Raw genomic sequence first — 18,921 nt, 5'->3', positions numbered from 1 at the left:
GCAAAACATGAGAAAAAGTTGCGTCCCTAAAACGTGCGACATTTCACATAACGAGTTGCAGAGAAAGGGCAAGACCCTTTTTCACGACATTCACCTGTGAGCCGGGACTTCCGCGCAAAACAAAAAATGTTTCGCATAACGAGTGTTTCGCTAAACGAGTAAGATTCTAGAACGACTTAACCAACTAACCAACTTGTCAGCCCCGTAAATGCCCAGACTTCCATATTCTTCTTCATCTTAGATGAGATGTCAAAAAATAATATAATCCTGTGTTAAACCAATATGAAATCATTGAATCGCACCAAAACGTAACAATTTTACAAGCTAGAATTCCTGATTACTTAAAATCATTTACATTGCAAATGCAACGTTTTGGTGAGGACCTCCACAATATTGAGGTGTTCTCTCCTCTCTGCCTACCCCTTCGGGGAGCGGCGTGACGGCCAGTCAGTTACTATTCGAAAATTAGGTAAATACATGTCGGTAGAGTCGTTCCACCGCGGCACCAAATGAAAACATAATAAAACGCACTTAGCGCAGGAGAGTTTATTATCGTCGAGTGTATTATGTAGGAGAAAAAAAATGTAAGGCAGGTCTCTCAGACGCGTTGCGATTGGTCGTCCGGACGGCAGCTGCTCGCTCCGTCTCCTTCCAGCGCGCTCTACCCTCCGAATCGTCGTCTCTGTCGCGCCCGACACTTTGGGAACCGGTCCGCGTGAAATGAATCGCCTTTTTATTTTTTTTATATATTAATTTGTGATGTTTATTGCCCGTGTCGCGTGTTTCGATACTGAGTTATGGTACAACATTTTGAGTGTGTCCAAATACTTGTTCACAAATCTGGATAACCATATCGCTCACTCCTTTCAAGAACGTCATAAATCAAAAATCGACAATTTTCAGTTGTGCATGTTTTCGGAATGCCCAGAAAATGTACTATATCCCAGCAAAACCGGCATATTTTTAACTTAATATTTACCCACTACAGGGCAGAAAGTGCTGTTTTTGCATTTTGAAGAAAGGGTATTGTTTAATCAATATTTTTCAAATGGAGTAAAAACCTTCAGGTTTTACCTAAAAATATCTGTTGCATAGTAAAAAGTTCAATAAGTGGCTTGATATTTATTTTCAATACATTGTATTATATTTTTTAAACTTTAAAAATGTTCTCTTGAAAAATCAAGTTTTTTTATTTATGACGTTCTTGAAAGGAGTGAGCGATATATCCTATTATAGGTGTATTTTTCAATGAAAATTTTCAATAAAAAATACTCATGTAATTGGAGATAATACAGATTTGTGAACAAGTATTTGGACACACTCAAAATGTTGTAAATAAATTATCTGGTCAAATTATAAGCTTAAATGATAAAAATGAAAATGATATTTTCTGGCGTTTCTCATGTGTGTGATTATAATCCAGGATTCGGACCTCACATACTAATAAAAGAGTTTCTTCTCAATAAAAAGCTTCTTTTCATCTCACCAATAGCTGTCTCTTCTAGTGATTCAAGAACAATGTTTCAAAATTGGTTCAAATACATACAACTTCCAAGAATTTGAGTAGTATGGTTGTCAATAATGAGTAGAATTGGTGAATGTTACACGTATGTAAAGTGATCACTTGAACCAGCCTATGACGGTCGTCAGCCCCGTAAATGCCCAGACTTCCATATTCTTCTTCATCTTTGATGAGATGTCAAAAAATAAAATGAGTTATGGTTTTCGAACCGACCGTTAGTTCTTCTTCTTCTTCTTCTTTCTCCATTCCTCACCCTCTCTTCTCTTTTTTTGTCACTTAATGTTCAACAGTATTCATGATATAAATATGGAATTATTTGATTGGCTCTTATCATTGTCAATGTTATTATTTTTTAAATATTTTTAATGTACAAGCTGTATAATTCCCAAACAAACGAATAAATAATATAATTTTTTTGACATCTCATCAAAGATGAAGAATATGGAAGTCCATATTATTTGGAAGTCCCGGGTTCGATTCCCAGGGAGGGGTGAAAATAAACATTGGTGATTTTACACTCTAATATGTTTTTTATATTACCCTGGACTGGTCCATGGATCGCAGGAGTGTTCACCTTGCATTCATGTATGTAAAAATCTAGATAACACTGCGTCAATGCGATGCAGTGTTCAATGCACCATTGGGTGCGGATAAGGGTTAGAAGAAGAAGAAGAAGATAAAATACTTGAAAAATACAGCGTGACTCGTTATCTTTCCAATACTTTCAATTGTTCCGGCTACGATTTTAATGTATTTTCCGAGAAGAACTCTTTCGAGGCCGCGAGTGCGCCAACACCCCGTCCGACAAAAACCATTTACAAACAAATATATTTAAAAATAAAAAAAATACAATCCCCTGACCGGTGGAGCGTCACAAAGACTCGTTGGTGCGTGGCAAAAACCGTGACGAACCCTTTTTTTACATACATATTCATATTTCACGAAAGGGGTAACCGGACCCATTGTGGGCCCGTGAGAAAGAAAAGATTCAAATCCATTTTACGGTTTGGGAATCGGCCGCTAAGCCGTATCTTAGATTATTGACGTGTGTTGTTGTGTGGCACATATAGGGTGGTGCGGACAATTATTGGCAGTCCAAGATATCGTCTAGGTAGGTATAGATCAGTGGTCCCCAACCCGCGGTTCGTAGATCAAATGGTATCGGGGCACTCAAGCCTTGTTCAAAAAAATAATTAATTTTCAAAAAATATATCCTATATTGGCAGTGGCGTGCAGAGAATTAAGCCTAGATAACTAAACATTCGTCCACGCGACGACGCTTACTTGCCTGCACCCCGCACCCGCCAGGCTTTGTTTACGGAATAGTGATTAATTGTTAAATGTCTCTTACATTCATACCTAATAAACCAAACTTAAGTGTCATGTAACCAGTATTTGCGTAGTCCGCCTGACGAATGTTTAGTCAATATGTATCTACAAGTTTAGTTACCAAGGGTTAAATAGCAGTAACCGTAAAGGTGGAGACTGACCTCCACATTTCGTTTCGTCGTAACGTAACGTTCGCGGCGAGCATCCGAGTTCGGATGGAGCGCTCGGCTCGCTGTACTGACTATACGAATGCTCGCATCGTAACGTGGTACGTTACGACCAGATGACTCCGGTCAGTCCCCACCTTAAAACGAACCAATAAACACATTCACAAATATAAGTATAGAAATTTTTTTCTTTCAAAGAGGAAAAAAATCATTACCCCCGTTTGACAATTTCACCCGAGCAAATTTTTCGAAAAAAAGAAAAAAAACTAGACTCTGTTTTCAACGGGGACGCCTCATCCGTACGGAATTTTTTCGCTGTCGTTTTTTTGTCATTTCCCTTTCTGCACGGGCCGCCTGAATCGCGACCCGGGGTCGGGAAATTGCTGAAAATACTCAAGTAGATTGCCGTGTACGATGAATATTTTATAAGCAGAGCCGGCGCACGGGCGACGGGGCGGAGGTAGGGGGGGGGGGGGCGAAGAGGAGGGGCAGGCTTCAGGATCATAAAGGCCCAAGGAGGCTACTAGGTGACTGGTAAAACAGTCCGAGTAGAAGATCTAGTTCTTTTTATCATATCACTCACTCCTTTCAAGAATGTCATAAATCAAAAATCTTCAGTTTTCAGTTGTGCATGTTTTCTGAATGCCCAGAAAATGTACTATATCCCAGCGAAAGAGGCATATTTTTAACTTGATATTTACCCGCTACAGGGCAGAAAGTGTTGTTTTAGCATTTTGAAGAAAAGGTATTGTTTAATTAATTTTTTTAATTTACAAAATATTTTTCAAATAGAGAAATAACCTTCAGGTTTAACCTGAAAAGATCTGTTGCACAGTAAAAAGTTAAATAAGTGGCATGATATTTATTTTTAATGCATTGTATTATATTTTTAAACTTAAAAAACGTTCTCCTGAAAATCAAGTTTTTTGATTTATGACGTTCTTGAAAGGAGTGAGCGATATCTTATCAGCCAATATAGATCAACGTTAGAAAATATCGAAATGAGCGTTTCGGATTTTTATTTTATTTTTTTATACAAAAGAGAATATTTGTGTTTTTATTATTTACAAAAATACTTTAATTTCACCTTTATATTATTTAAAAGTCCATAGACGTCAACAAATAGAGCCGCCAATAATTTAGCAATGCTACCGACATTAAAATAAGTCCATCATTTCTGTGACGTCGTTCATTACCAACTTACGAAAACAACGTATTTACGAAGGCGAATTTTCCACAAGAAAATGATGAATGAAAACATTCATTATATCGGCTGTTATAAATACAAAACGAGTCTAATACAATCCTTTGAAGGTTGAGTATGTAAAAAAAACTAACTAACTAACCATCACGCCGCTTCCCCGTAGGGGTAGGCAGAGAGAATCGAACGCCACACCACTCTGTCTTTGCAAACATTCTTTGCCTCTTCTACATTCATGCATCTCCTCATACATACCCGACGATTTTTACGACTCCTGACCCGGCCGCTTTCAAGTATTTGACATACCTGATTGTGCCAAGTTTTCCTCGGTCGTCCTCTGCTTCTTTTTCCAACTACATTCGCTCCATAAATTTGTTTAACCGTTCTTTCTTCACTCATACGCTCCACATGTCCAAACCATCTTAACACATCAGGTTGAGTATGTTAAATTAGATATTCCTCCCGTCTAATAATGATCCATTTGTTTCATCCAAAATCTGTGTATTTTTCAGAATAATTTATGTATGCAAAGAGACGCAGTTCATCGACTTTCATTTTGATTACAATACTGTCCCCAAAACATGTAACTCCTTTAAAATCATGCATAAGTGGTGGCGGACTAATTTTTGTGGGCTCAGATTAAATAATATTAAAAACGTGTATACGCCGCGCTCGCTCTGTTTTTATATTGGTGTCGCTTTGTTCTTCTCGCCCCTGGGGTTTGTAATTTTCGATATATTGGTGTAATTTTGTTATTTTCACACTTATAACTGTGTAATTTTTAATAAATAAAAGATCATCTTCATTTGCGCGTTTCCGTCTTCCTAATCAAAAGTGTTCCAGTACCGTTAGCAGTAACACCATTAATAAAATGTACAAACTAATGTATCTATGTACCTAAAATATATATATTTTTAAAAAATGTAGTAATAAAATATTTTTAGCGTAATGTATGACTTGCTACGGTATCGTTGTGAACTCCCATATAAATACATATTTCGTAATACGAAATAAAGAGGAGAAAAAGGCCTGAATGCAATGAAAAAATAGAAACATATTATGCAATACTGCGGACGAAGAAGTTACTAAAAGTTGAGAGAGTATAGCGAGGATGGTAAATTATTACATTTTTTTTTTTTAAATTAATGCCCTAAGTAACAAACAAACCATCACGCCGCTTCTCCGCAGGGGTAGGCAGAGAGAATCGTACGCCACACCACTCTGTCTTTGCAAACATTCTTCGCCTCTTCCACATTCATGCATCTCCTCATACACACCCGACGATTATTACGACTCCTGACCCGGGCGCTTTCAAGTATTTGACATACCTGATTGTGCCAAGTTTTCCTCGGTCTTCCTCTGCTTTTTTGTCAACTCTATATTCGCCTCATAAATTTGTTTAACCGTTCTTTCCTCACTCATACGTTCCACATGTCCAAATCATTAAGGCCCAGTTATCAATAAGTCTGCGCGAGGGGCCAGACGTGTTTACACGCACAATTTTTTTCATAAAGAATATTTATTGGTATTTGTTTTTTATTGCAATATATATTAATGTTTTTTTAACTCCATGCCTTTCAATAACTCTTTTCTTTGCAAAACCACATATTCATTTCGAAGAAAAACATATTTTTTCAATACAATAACGATGTTTTCATAAAAAAAAATCAAATAGTTAAATGTTACCTGAGTTTAAAGAAAATTAATTAGCGGGTTATTGATATATAAATTATAGCAAGCAGGGGTCAGCACGTTATACTAGAATCCGTGTAGTATGACGCCGTTTCCCCGTAGGGGTAAGCAGAGAGGACGGAACGCCACACTCTTCGGTCTGACAATTCGCTCACTCCTTTCAAGAACGTCATAAATCAAAATACTTGATTTTTCAGGAGAACGTTTTTAAAGTTTGAAAATATAATACAATGTATTAAAAATAAATATCAAGCCACTTATTGAACTTTTTACTGTGCAACAGATCTTTTTAGGTAAAACCTGAAGGTTTTTTCTTCATTTGAAAAATATTTAGTTTATTTTAAAAAATAATTAAACATTACCTTTTCTTCAAAATGAAAAAACAACACTTTCTGCCCTGTAGCGGGTAAATATTAAGTTAAAAATATGCCTCTTATTCTGGGATGTAGTACATTTTCTGGGCATTCAGAAAATATGCACAACTGAAAATTGACGTTTTTTTCATTTATGACGTTCTAGAAAGGAGTGAGCGAATTGTCCGATAGACGTGGCCCCTTAACACTAAACGGGCCGACAAAACGGCACATTATAAATTAGTTAAATGTCATTATTACCGGCCGACGCGGCATTTCACGGTGCTGGAAGAGCGATATCCATAATAAATACGATATCATAGACATGTGTTTGAAATATTGATGAACACAGTATCGATTGTCTCGGTCAAACGACCCAACCCCCATTGAGACTGGTGTATTTTAAAAAAAGGACACGAAAGAGTAGTCCTATATGTACTGTGTCATGATTGATCATTTACAATTTTTTTTAACCCTTACCCGCACCCCAATGGTGCATAGGGCACTGCATCATATAAACGCGGTGTTATCTTGATCGTTAATACACGAAGGAAAGGTGATCAGCCCTCCGCTTCAGGTACCAGTCCAGGGTGATATTGAATAAATATTAGAGTGATAAAATCATTTATATTTATTGTATCCACCTCAGGGAATCGAACCCGGGACCTCTAGAACGGTAGCCGAGCGCGTTGACCATTACACTACGGAGGCGGACTCAGTCGGTAGAGCATGAGACTCTTATACAGTATAGAACACATTAATTGAAACAAAAACATTTTTTCGTATTTTCAACACCCTCTAAAAACCCTTTTTTTATCCCTATCCTTACTATCCTATATGCAGACAAGCCTCTAAAGTGCGGGTTATCCATTTATAAACAATAATAAAAGCTTTGGAGGACTTCTGTCTGGGATAAGATTGTCATGTCCGCCTCCGTAGTGTAATGGTCAGCACGCTTGGCTACCGTACTTGATATCCTCGTACTTGATATGTACTGTACTAATTCGCAACAAAATCGACCCATTTCTGAAGCGGGTGATAACTGGTGATGAAAACTGGTGCTCCGGTTAAGAACCGCCGATCTACTAACTTAAATTTCTACGAGGACTTCGCGAACAAGGTGAGCGGAAAAGAAGAAGAAGAAAATAGTGAAGTGATCGCGATAATTGGTCGAATGGGTAGTGGTGGGGGGTGGTTTAGCACTAGTAGGCACTCACAGATCTCCTTGGGTAGTAAATTAAGGCCCGGCCCTCCGGGCGCGTGTAGCGGGTAGAGGATAGCGGGTAGGTGGCTGGGCTACATTACTTACGTACACACGACGTTCTTATAAACCGTATTTTCTTATAAGGGAAGCCAAGGGGGTGACTTCCGACGCGAGAGGCGAGGCCGAAAGTCGAGCGAAGATTTTTTTTCGCAGCAATAGCAAACGGATTTTTAACAGAGAAATTTATTTACAACATTTTTAGTGTGTCGAAATACTTGTTCACGAATCTTGATTATCTCCAATCAGGAGTTAAAAATTACATTATTTTTGAAATCTCAACAAAGATGAAGAAGAAATTTTCAATTCAATTAATTTATTAACTTACACACTTGAAATGTTGTAAATAAATTATCCGCTCAAATTATAGGCTAAAGTAAAATTGAAAATCATGTTTTCAGGCTTTTCTCATTTATGTCATTATAATCCAGGATTCCTACCTCGCATACAAATAAAAAAGAGTTTCTGCTTAACAAAAGCTTTCCTCATCACACCATAGATGGTCATTGTGAACTCGCGCATACTGTGTTACGAGTTTGATCAATTTATCTAGAAGTTTCAAGAATTTGCCTGTCAGCCCCGTAAATGCCCAGACTTCCATATTCTTCATCTTTGATGAATGTCAAAAGAAAAACGTTTCGCTTGACGAGTAAGATTCTAGAACGAATTACGCTCGTTACGAGAGGTTCCACTGTATTTTGTTCGATATGCTTGCATTTAATGACTTTAAGAAGCTTTTTATTCAAAATAATATGCGATCTCTCAGAAGAATGTGCGACAAAACGATGTATGATGGATGTACGAATAGTGAAATAAGGAAGGAATGCAAAGCTGAGATAAGCATTATCGATAAAATTAAGAAAGGTGTGTTGAGATGGTTTGGACAAGTAGAACGAATGAGTGAGGAAAGAACGGTAAAACAAATTTATGAGGCGAATGTTAGCGGTAAAAGAAGCAGAGGAAGACCGAGAAAAACATGGCACGATCAGGTATGCCAAATACTTGAAAGTGGTCAGGTTAGAAGTCGTAACAATCGGCGGGTATGTATGAGGAGATGCATGAACGTGGAAGAGGCGAAGAATATTTGCAAGGACAGAGTGGTGTGGCGCTCTATTCTCTCTGCCTACCCCTGCGGGGAAGCGGCGTGATGGTTAGTTAGTCAGTTAGTTTTTATTCAAAATATACTATTCACTTTTGAAAAAAACCTAGTCACCCGACTTTTGATCGCCTCTACGCGCCGAGACAGCGAGATGAGCTCGTCTTCTCGGCGGGGGTGTGTGGAGGGGGGACGGGGGACGCTTCAAGTTGTGTTTTACGATTTAATTTCGGTAATGGCCGTAAAGCTACGAGGGTGGGGCGTCACAACTTACCCCTCCAGCCCCCTCCCCGCGCGACAAAGTTTCACTTTCGTCGTCGACTAAACGAGAGACATCCGCGAGACAAAAAATAATTGCCTAAAGATGGAATTTGAACGCGATGAATTCAACCATTTCCCGTCGATTTTTAATGACCGTTGACACGTTCTGTTCGCATAGATATGAAATTTTAAAGTGGTATAAAACAAGTGTTTTTTTTTTATTTAATTTTTATTTAATCATGTCACACCACAAAGTTAATGCCGAAATAACAAATAACAAAGATATTGTTTATTGTATAATACCACTTAATGAGTTTGTTTTCATTACACACGACCTGTAAATTGACACGTTCTGTTCGTAAAAATATGATATTTTAAAGTGGTATAAAACAAGTTTTTTTTATTTTTTTATTTAATTATGTCACACCACAAAGCAAATGCCGAAACAACAAATAACAAAGATATTATTTATTGTATAATACCACTTAATGAGTTTATTTTCATTACACACGACCTGTAAATCGACACGTTCTGTTCGTATAAATATGATATTTTAAAGTGGTATAACACAAGTTTTTTTTATTTTTTTTATTTAATAATGTCACACCACAAAGTAAATGCCGAAACAACAAATAACTAAGATATTATTTATTGTATAATACCACTTAATGAGTTTGTTTTCATTACACACGACCTGTAGATGAAAGCATCTGTAGTTTTCAAAACTAGTCATGTGTAATAAAGTAAAACTCACTAAGAGTTTGGCATTTGGCAATTAAAATTGGGTAAAATTGGGTAAAATTGTACTATAAATTTATAATAATAGTTATAGCTTTGGTGTTTAATTTATAGGCCTCCATTTTGATAAATATATATATATATTATATATTAAAATCTAACACTGACTTAAGAGTCTACTAAATTGTATTTTATTATTAAAAACATACAATTTAGTATTATTTTTTGAAATCTCATCAAAGATGAAGAAGAATATGGAAGTCTGGGCATTTACGGGACTTCCATATTCTTCTTCATCTTTGATGGGATGTCAAAAAATAATATGAAAATAACTCCTGTAATTGGAGATAATCCAGATTTTGTAAACAAATATTTGGACACACTCAAAATATTGTATACAATTTAGTAGACTCCGAAAATCACTGTTTGATTGAAATATTTAATATTTAAACTATAATTTCATAATAATCAAAAAATATAATAAAACAGGATAATTTTCTTGAAAAATAACATTTAAAAACACAAAAAGATCATTTGATTCAAAAGATACAACAATCAAATACCACATGGACAACATCGAAACACAACAAATATTTAAAAAAGTATCAGAGAACACAACACAAATTGTTACACGGGTACAACAAGCATCCAAAACACGTATTAGACTAAACACAAAGACAAAATAGGAAGTGAAAGACAAAATAAACAAAACAACTGCGAGAGGGACAACAAGGTGTAGCAACAAAAAGACAGAAACAACACATATTGGTTAAAACACGAACAACAACAAAAACAAAAAAACAATGCACAGATTAATCCGAAAATGGATAAACAAAAGATGGCGATTAGGAGATTATTATAACAAACAGAAAAGAGGACCAAAGTGCAAACGGAAAAAGCGAACACTAGGTGCGGAAAACAGAAAAATAGCATATCAACATTGGGGTGGTCTTACACCGCTGTTTCGAGACGCTTCGATAGCGGTGATGTTTACATGGTGGTCTTAATCTAAGAGATCGTACTTTCTAAATAGATCAATATAATCTTAAACTACTCAACCTTTCATTAGACTCAAGTTTTGTGCAGACATTTCCTGGTAGAAGTACATACAGTAAAACAACAACTACATTTATATGAATGTATGTGGAAAAAACTATAAATATACATATCTAGTTTTTCCCAAATACATTTCACTCGCGAGTGTTTTTGCCTAGATTTTTCACTAATGAATTACATGAAATTATAGTAACTTTTAACATAAAGAGTAAATCCCCTCACGAGTAGGCATAGGCTATGAGAAACTTTAAAAGTTGAAGCCTGAGTAGGGTCATGATAAGGGGTGTTGCATAAGCCGTAGCTAGATTTCAGAGTCACTTGGACGTCAGGTAATAAAAAAAAAACACATACATTTCACCAGTGACCTGATTTCGTCGTTGCCGTCATCATCAGACTCGTGAAAGACTAGACAAAATTCTTTGTTATATACACAACAAGGCAAGGGTTTTCCTAACCTAACCCAATTTGAAGTAATGTGAGCCAACCCAATCGGATTCGACTTGACCAAGTGGACGATAAATGATAAAAATAGTGTTATTTCTTATTTTTCTTCTAACCCCTATCCGCACCCAATGGTGCATAGGGCACTGGATCATATTGACGCAGTGTTATCTTGATTACTCACATGAAGGCTAGATACTTACTCCTGCACTTCAAGGGCCAGTCCAGGGTAATATTTTTAGAGTGTAAAATCACTCATATTTATTTTTGCCCCCCCCCCCTTGGGAATCGAACCCAGGACCTCCAGCACGGTAGCTAAACACGCTTACCATTACATCACGGAGGCAGGAGTGTTATTTAACCTAACCTAATCTAATTTTACATTATGTGACTTGACGCGATTAGATTCGACCTGACTAAGTTAATGATGAATAAAAAGAACATAACCTAACCCAATTTTATTGTCTAACATTTTATATTGTCCAATATAGTCTAATATTTTGGTTGATAAGATACATCTTTATCAACACTTACTTAATTATTGCATTAGGTAAATGTTGATAAAAATGTCTCTTGTAAGAAGAAAAATATGTAGTAACTAATGAATAAATAAAAATTATAAAAAAATCGACATAATGTGACCCGACCAAGTAAACATCACGCTATTGGCGTCCCGTCCCAGCCGGCGCGCCAGAAGATGCGAGGGATGCCAGCGGCGCACGCAAAGCCAAGGCACAACGGGGCGTCCCGACTCACCCACTGCGGCGGCACGTCGGCCGCGACGCCCTCCGTGGCCGGGTGGTGGTGGGCGCCGTGCTGCTGCTGCGCCGGCTGCTGCTGCTGCTGGTGGTGGTGGCCGTGCCCGCCGTGACTGTGGTGGTTGTGGTTCTGGTGGTTCTGGTGGGCCTGGTGAGCCTGGTGAGCCTGGTGCCCCCGCCCGCGGCCGGACCGCGCGAACGGCACGAACCACTCGGACCCGAAACCGTTGTTGGTCGGCGCGACCGCGAACTGGATTACACCACATCACTTTAGTACATTTCTAGAGGCAATTCTACATCTCGTTGCGGCAGATTTATGCCGTACTGGATTACATCAACACAAGAGGGATAATCAAGTGTGGGCCAATAAGGAATTTCTCGGAATTTGCTCATTGCTGGGAGGAAACCACGTAAAATTCCTCCGGAGAAGCCGAACTCCGTTCCACAACAATCAGTTTAATACATTTCTAAAGGCAATTTCTTGTTACAATAGCTCTATATATGCCGTACTGGATTACACCAACAATCAGGTTAATACATTTCTAAAGGCAATTCCACATCTCGTTGCGGCAGATCTATACCGTACTGGATTATACCAACATCAGTTTGATACATTTTTAAAGGCAATTCTATATTTCGCTGAGGCAGATCTATACCGTACTGGATTACATCAACATCAGTTTGATATTATCCATTTCTAAAGGCAATTTCTCGTTGCGGCAGATCTATACCATACTGGATTACACCATCAGTTTAATACATTTCTAAAGGCAATTCTATATCTCGCTGAGGCAGATCTATATACCGTACTGCATTACATCAACATCAGTTTAATATTATACATTTCTAAAGGCAATTTCTCGTTGCGGCAGATCTATACCGTACTGGATTACACCAACATCACTTTAATACATTTCTAAAATCAAATTCTCGTTGCGACAGATCTATAGTATATAGATCGCAATTACATGGCAATGACCCATTTTTCCTCGCCTAGAATAAAGAACAGTGATCTGCAAAAGATCCTGTAAAGTGGAAGAGACTCCCAGTTACAACAAAGTCGCCAGATTAAACTGTACCGCATAAGTGACTAACATTTCTTATCATATTACTGTAATATGGTTTATTTCGATCAATACTGATGGATTCCGAGTAGGGTTTTTAACTTGCCACTTTCCCGGAAACAACAGAGTCTGCTTTGATTTTTCTTCAATACAGTGATATTACGGTAACTTAAATTTCTAAGTGAACTCCTTAAGTACTCCTAAACTTAAACTCGTGTCCTATCACGAATTATTAAATGAGCGAATAAATGCTTATTGGAAGACCTTTTTAAGACGCGGTAATTATTTTTATAGGAACTACACTTGGATGGCTTGGCTCTAGCCAATGTCTGTATTCGATGGATTCTTCAGTTCTTTGGACACGTTGCGCGTGGCAATGAGGTTAGCCTGGAGCGACTGGTTGTGATCGGTAGCCTGGAGGGAAAGAGAGGGAGAGGAAGATCCCCACACGGTAGACCGACCAAGTTAAGGCAGGCACATCGGTGGTTGGAGGGCTACGTACAGCGCAGTCAAGGGATAACTGGAGAGAAAAGTACCCTCAGTAATGAGAAATAAGATGGAGAAGAGAAGATTAATTTTTAAATACCCATTGGAGTGTTGACAAAATAATCGACGTTTCACAAAACTGCTTATGGGCTGGGTATCCACGCCAAAAACTAATTGAAATTTAGCATCAATCATCATAATGTGTTTTTTTTTCTTAACCGTTATTTATATATCATATGGATATCAAAGGAGCCATGTTCCATAAACTTTGTTGAACTCTTAGGTCAAATTTTGAACTTTTAAAGATCTCTGCCGATATGATATTAACTTTGGACGCAAACAACGTAAAACAAACAAAAAATAATGCACTTCACAACTCCAAAGTTCAAACGCCGAATTGTCCACCATCGATAAAAACATGAATCAACGCAAACTAGTCGAAATGACTCAATATTGAAACACCTGGCTGAGATAATAGAAAAAGGAGTATTTCGAATTCCAGGAAAGAATACGAGACACCTCGTTTCAAAGACAAAATATAATTTGTGGCGATGATTGCTGGAAATGGGACCACCTGCGACAGTAATATGGCACATGAAGAAGTATTGCAGATGGGGGGTCTTTTGGGAATCAAATAATAGCAATGGGAAAAGATTTCAAGCATTTAAATAAAATGTAATACATGCACTCTAGCAGGTGCACAATTGTATACCCAAAAATCTGCATTGGAGGTTCTATAAATTGTTTATAAAGGTGTTAACATGCAAAGCAACGAATTATGCAAGGCATGATACGAGGAAATTGAACACCCGGAAGAAGACCGCCCAATAGTCTGATGAACTCGAATATCCTTGTTTCGGAAAGCAGGCTTCTTGTTTCTGGAGACTCTGTAGTCCAAAAGCCTTGATGATAACCAAGACCTGCTGCGATTACATCTTTTTCTTCTGTGTGTGTCATGTCAGGTTGGTTAACCTGACGTCGATCATCACTTGAGAGTAATTGTCCTTGTCTCGGGCAGCTCCAAACAGCCTCTCGACGGTCCTGATTCCCGTTCAATCTCGTATATTCCGGAGCCAGGTCAACCCTCTATTTTGCCTTTTATGATTAGGTGCAATAGCTCGTACTTCTCTCAATGGAAGGTGACATCTTTAGAAGAATTTAAGCGTAAAAGTTGGCTTTACAATGGAAGTTACAAAATTAGAAAGATATCAAAGTATTGAGAGCATAAAGATGCAAGGGTTTGTAACTTTTATAATAACACATTTACATTCTTCCCTAGCCTGTGTTCATATACTTTTATCTGATCTAGTGTGTATATTTTTATGTTTTTTTTTCCAACAGAAATGTTCTTTAAGATCTGCGTCAGGTCGCTTCACTCCGCACCCTGCTGTTTGCTTTTCAATCTCCTTCGACTCTTTTGTTTCTCCAGTTAAAGTCCAATTCTAAACACTTATCATCATTTGGGAATCAACTGCATCGAGTGGACTGTCAACATCTCTGACACAGTTGAAACACATGGTGTTGGTATGTGCAAAGTTCCGGGGTCGATTACCACCTGCGTCAACATCGAAATGGCTGTTTCTATCAATGGATTCTGGATCGTGGGTCGATTACCGTGCGAATCTTTGCCTTTGCAGACATGGGCTCTGTTCGGATATACATATTATATGTCCTTTATCAGCATCCAAAGGATCAAGGGTGGAACGAGAACCAGAAAACATTGTAAATCAGACGATTGTCATGGGTCTTCTTCTAGATTGAGATGGTATGGGCATATATGACGCAGAGAACCTGAACATATTGCGAACCATGGATCTTGCTCGAAAGACACCTAGACGAAGACCAAAAAATTCAAGGATGCTACAGAAAGATACCATGATTCGAAGGCATAGCCTAGGTAGGATTGTATATGATAGAATGACCTACAACCTGAAGACGAGGAGAGCTGACCTCGACAGTCAACAAAGACGATAAGTTGGGATGGAGTCAGGAAGAACAAAAGGTTGAAGGTTTCTATATTAGATGATGCAGAGTTATATTGATCATAATTTACACGACAACAACAAGCTCTAGGGAATTACAAAATATTACACGCGACGATTGACAGTAACCCCTCAGAGAATTGAACATATGACCTCATTCATGAGTGTCAAACGTACCAATCGCTGCAAAACTCCTTTACGTGAGGAGATAGCTCGACGTAAAAACGCGAACATTTTTTCCCATTCCGAATTTGACACTGCAAAAGCTGATATTTTTTTCTACATCAACACGACCACCTTGGCCGCCCGGGAGGTCCCGGCTTATTCCCGACCCCGTGTCACCCACATAACACCGAAAAAGTCAGAGATATCGCGTTATAAAACGCGACACAAAAAAATAAGACGGTGCTCGAAATGAGGCCGTGTAACCCTAAACCTAAAAGCTGGGAGCCCAGACAACTCTACACGCCGTCGAGTCGCATATTAGTTGTCGGGAAACAAAATAAACACGAAACGCAGTGTCATATTAATATCGCATGGTGCAGGAAGTAATGTACCAGCAATTCCATTGAAATCAATAATAATTTTAAAAGTTTATAACTGAATTATTTTAATTACTCAAAAGATTTATGGAGGCGAGTATAGTTGGAAAAAGAAGCAGAGGAAGACCGAGAAGTCATTATCAAGTAGTTTAAACACTCGAATCAAGGATTCCATACATTGCAGCTAACGAGATACCAACGGGGGATGGAAGGATAGCCGGGCAACATCACAGAACGAGTCAGTAACATTCTTGAAAGAAACAGATCTTCAGATCTGATATAAGAAAAAGAAGACGAAGAAGAAGTATTTTATTGTTGAAAACATTTTGAGTGCGTCCAAATACTTGTTGATAAAATTTTGAGAGTTATTTATCATATTATATTTTGACATCTCAACATAGATGAAGAAGAGTGTGGAAGTCTGGGCATTTACGGGGCTTACGACCGTCATAGGCTGGTCCAAGTGATCACTTTACACACGTGTAACATTCACCAATTCTACCCATGATTGACAACCAAACTACTCAAATTATTGGAAGTTCTATGTATTATATATGAACCAATTTTGAAACATTGTACAAGAATCACTAGAATTTTCAGTAGCGACATCTTTTGGTGAGAAGAAGAAGTGTTTTATTGCTATTTTAAGTAGTTCACGTTAAGTTTGAATGAATGGCCAGAATGAAGTTTCCAAATTAGTAGCGGTGTTTTCATATTCGCTCGGAGCAGGACTCGAACTTGGCGCAGGAAGAAATGCCATTAGCGACAGTGTCTTCTGCGAAGATGATAATTATAAGCGACTCAAAGCGGGGTGAGTGCAACAACAGAAAACACATTAGCGATTACAAACTTTTAAACGGCAAATTATGCGAAACACTTCTTACCCTTTGCTTAGCTTAGGGGTAGAAAAAAAACGAAATCACGAAACGGCGAGATTCACATTTGAATCAGACGACGGGGAAAAATAGGGTTTGTAAAACCGTTTTCTAACTAACTGACTAAGGGCGTTTGTCCACTACACGAATTTACACGGAATTTTACCGTCCGGCACGTCAGTTAGCGATGTGATTAAAACGATGATTGGCTTGGATTGGCTTGTGCTTTGGTCCATCTTTCTTCGGATCGGAGATCTTGATCGGTGCGTGTAAATTCGATCACGCTAAACTGTAGTAGTCGCTTTCATTTTTAAAAACTGGACTGCCGGACGGTCAAATTCCGGGTAGTGGACAGTCGCCCTAAACATCACCCCGTTTCACCGCAGAGGTAGGCAGAGAGAATAGAACGTCACACCAATCTATGTTTTTTTTTTATTATTTGTTTATTATTATTTTTTACAATACATGTTTTATTTTTTCATGAACGTCTCACTAGGCAGAACCCATGACGAGGCGTTCATTTACGTTATAAAAATATTATTTTGAAATTACAAATATTACACCATAAGATATCAAATAAAGTAATGTAATCATTTTTTTAAACCCTTATACGCACCCGATGGTGGATAGGGCACCGCGTCATATAAACGCAGTGATAACACATGAAGAAAATGTGATCAGCCCTCCGCTTCGGGTACCAGTCCAGGGTAAATTGAATAAATATTAGAGTAAAAAAAAATCACTTATAATATATTTATAGTACCACACAAGTAGTGGGAATCGAACCAGGATACTCCAGCACGGTAGCTGAGCGTGCTAACCACTACACCACGGAGGCGGACAGAGGGAAACTAGACCACCAAAAATGACAAAATTAAAAGTTTATTTTTCAAAGCATTAGTGCATTTTTTCCGCTAGGATGGGAATCCGAGATAGGAATTAAATTACAACCTTATTTCTGACCGTGTATTTCCGGATATTTCTTCTCGGATATATTTCCGCTTTAACTACACATGTTTCCGATATCAACAAGAGAGCGGTCGAAGCGGAAAGTTTCTACGATTCTAACGACTTTGCGATATATATGTGGTACAAACTAAAAACACAATATCAGCACAATACTTCTTGGCCAACAAATAGTGATAAAACATATAAATGATAGCCGGCCGCGGGTGAGGGAAGGGTGGATCAAATAAATATGAGTGATCTTTTCACTCTAATATTTATTTAATATTACCCTGAACTGGTACCTGAAGCGGATGGCTGATCACCTTTCCATCGTGTGTTAAAGATTAAGATAACACTGCGTTTATATCATGCAGTGTCCTATGCACCATGGGGCATGGATAAGGGTCGTGTGTAAGAAATTTCAGAAAATAATTACATTTATTGATTCGGAGGTCACTTTGCTATAATATCTATAATTTTTTAATTTGAATTTCACTAGGTAAATACCACTCATTATTCCATCGTTCCACATTTCCATACCACCTTAAAGCACTCTTCTTAATCTTGGCTGATCACCTTTCCATCGTGTGTTAACGATCAAAGATAACACTGCGTTTATATAATGCAGTCCCCTATGCACCATCGGGTGCGGCTAAGGGTTTAAAAAAATATAAATGTTAAATTAAACACTGATTTTTGAGTCTACTAAGCTGTATTTTATTGTTAAAAGAACACATCAAAATCAATCGCCTAGTAATGGCATTCTCGAACGAATGTTTCCTGACATTCGTTTGAAAATGCCATAACTAGGCGAAACAATTGTCACACAATTGACTTGTATGTGCTTTTTCAACAATGAAATACAACTTGGTAGACTTTTTCAACATTTAATACATACATAAATTAAAATGGCGTTCTACAAATTAAACGTCAAATCTATGAATTTAAGAATTTACATAAAATAAAAAGAGAAAGTTAAGTGGCGACTTAACGAATACCACCTTTGTCCACCTCCGTAGTGTAATGGTCAGCCCGCTTGAGGCCTCCGGTTCGATTCCCAGGGGGGTCAAAATAAATATGGGGGATTTTCGCTCTCATAGTTACTTAATATCAATGAAATGGTACAAGAAGCGCAGGGCTGATCACCTT

At 38.0% G+C, this 18,921-nt stretch overlaps 1 protein-coding gene across 6 annotated transcripts in view; it reads right to left on the bottom strand.

The window, feature by feature from the left end:
- The window catches only part of da (transcription factor daughterless), a 119,751-nt gene that overhangs the window by 61,436 nt on the left and 39,394 nt on the right, over positions 1–18,921 (bottom strand). For 5 of the 6 annotated variants that reach the window (XM_088257069.1, XM_088257072.1, XM_088257070.1 and 2 more), the window contains exon 3: positions 11,874–12,125. The exons of the other annotated variant lie outside the window; for it this stretch is intronic. In XM_088257069.1, the coding sequence (XP_088113195.1) occupies positions 11,874–12,125 (252 nt within the window). The remainder of the gene's footprint in view (positions 1–11,873; positions 12,126–18,921) is intronic. 6 annotated transcript variants of the gene reach the window in all.

The sequence above is a fragment of the Brachycentrus maculatus genome, unplaced genomic scaffold, assembly GCF_059751285.1.
Source record: "Brachycentrus maculatus isolate JH-2025_06_01 unplaced genomic scaffold, ASM5975128v1 h1tg000070l, whole genome shotgun sequence".
Classification (NCBI taxonomy): Eukaryota; Metazoa; Arthropoda; class Insecta; order Trichoptera; family Brachycentridae; genus Brachycentrus; species Brachycentrus maculatus.
The sequence above is the reverse complement of the archived record's forward strand: the minus strand, read 5'-3'. Positions and strand labels throughout refer to the sequence as shown.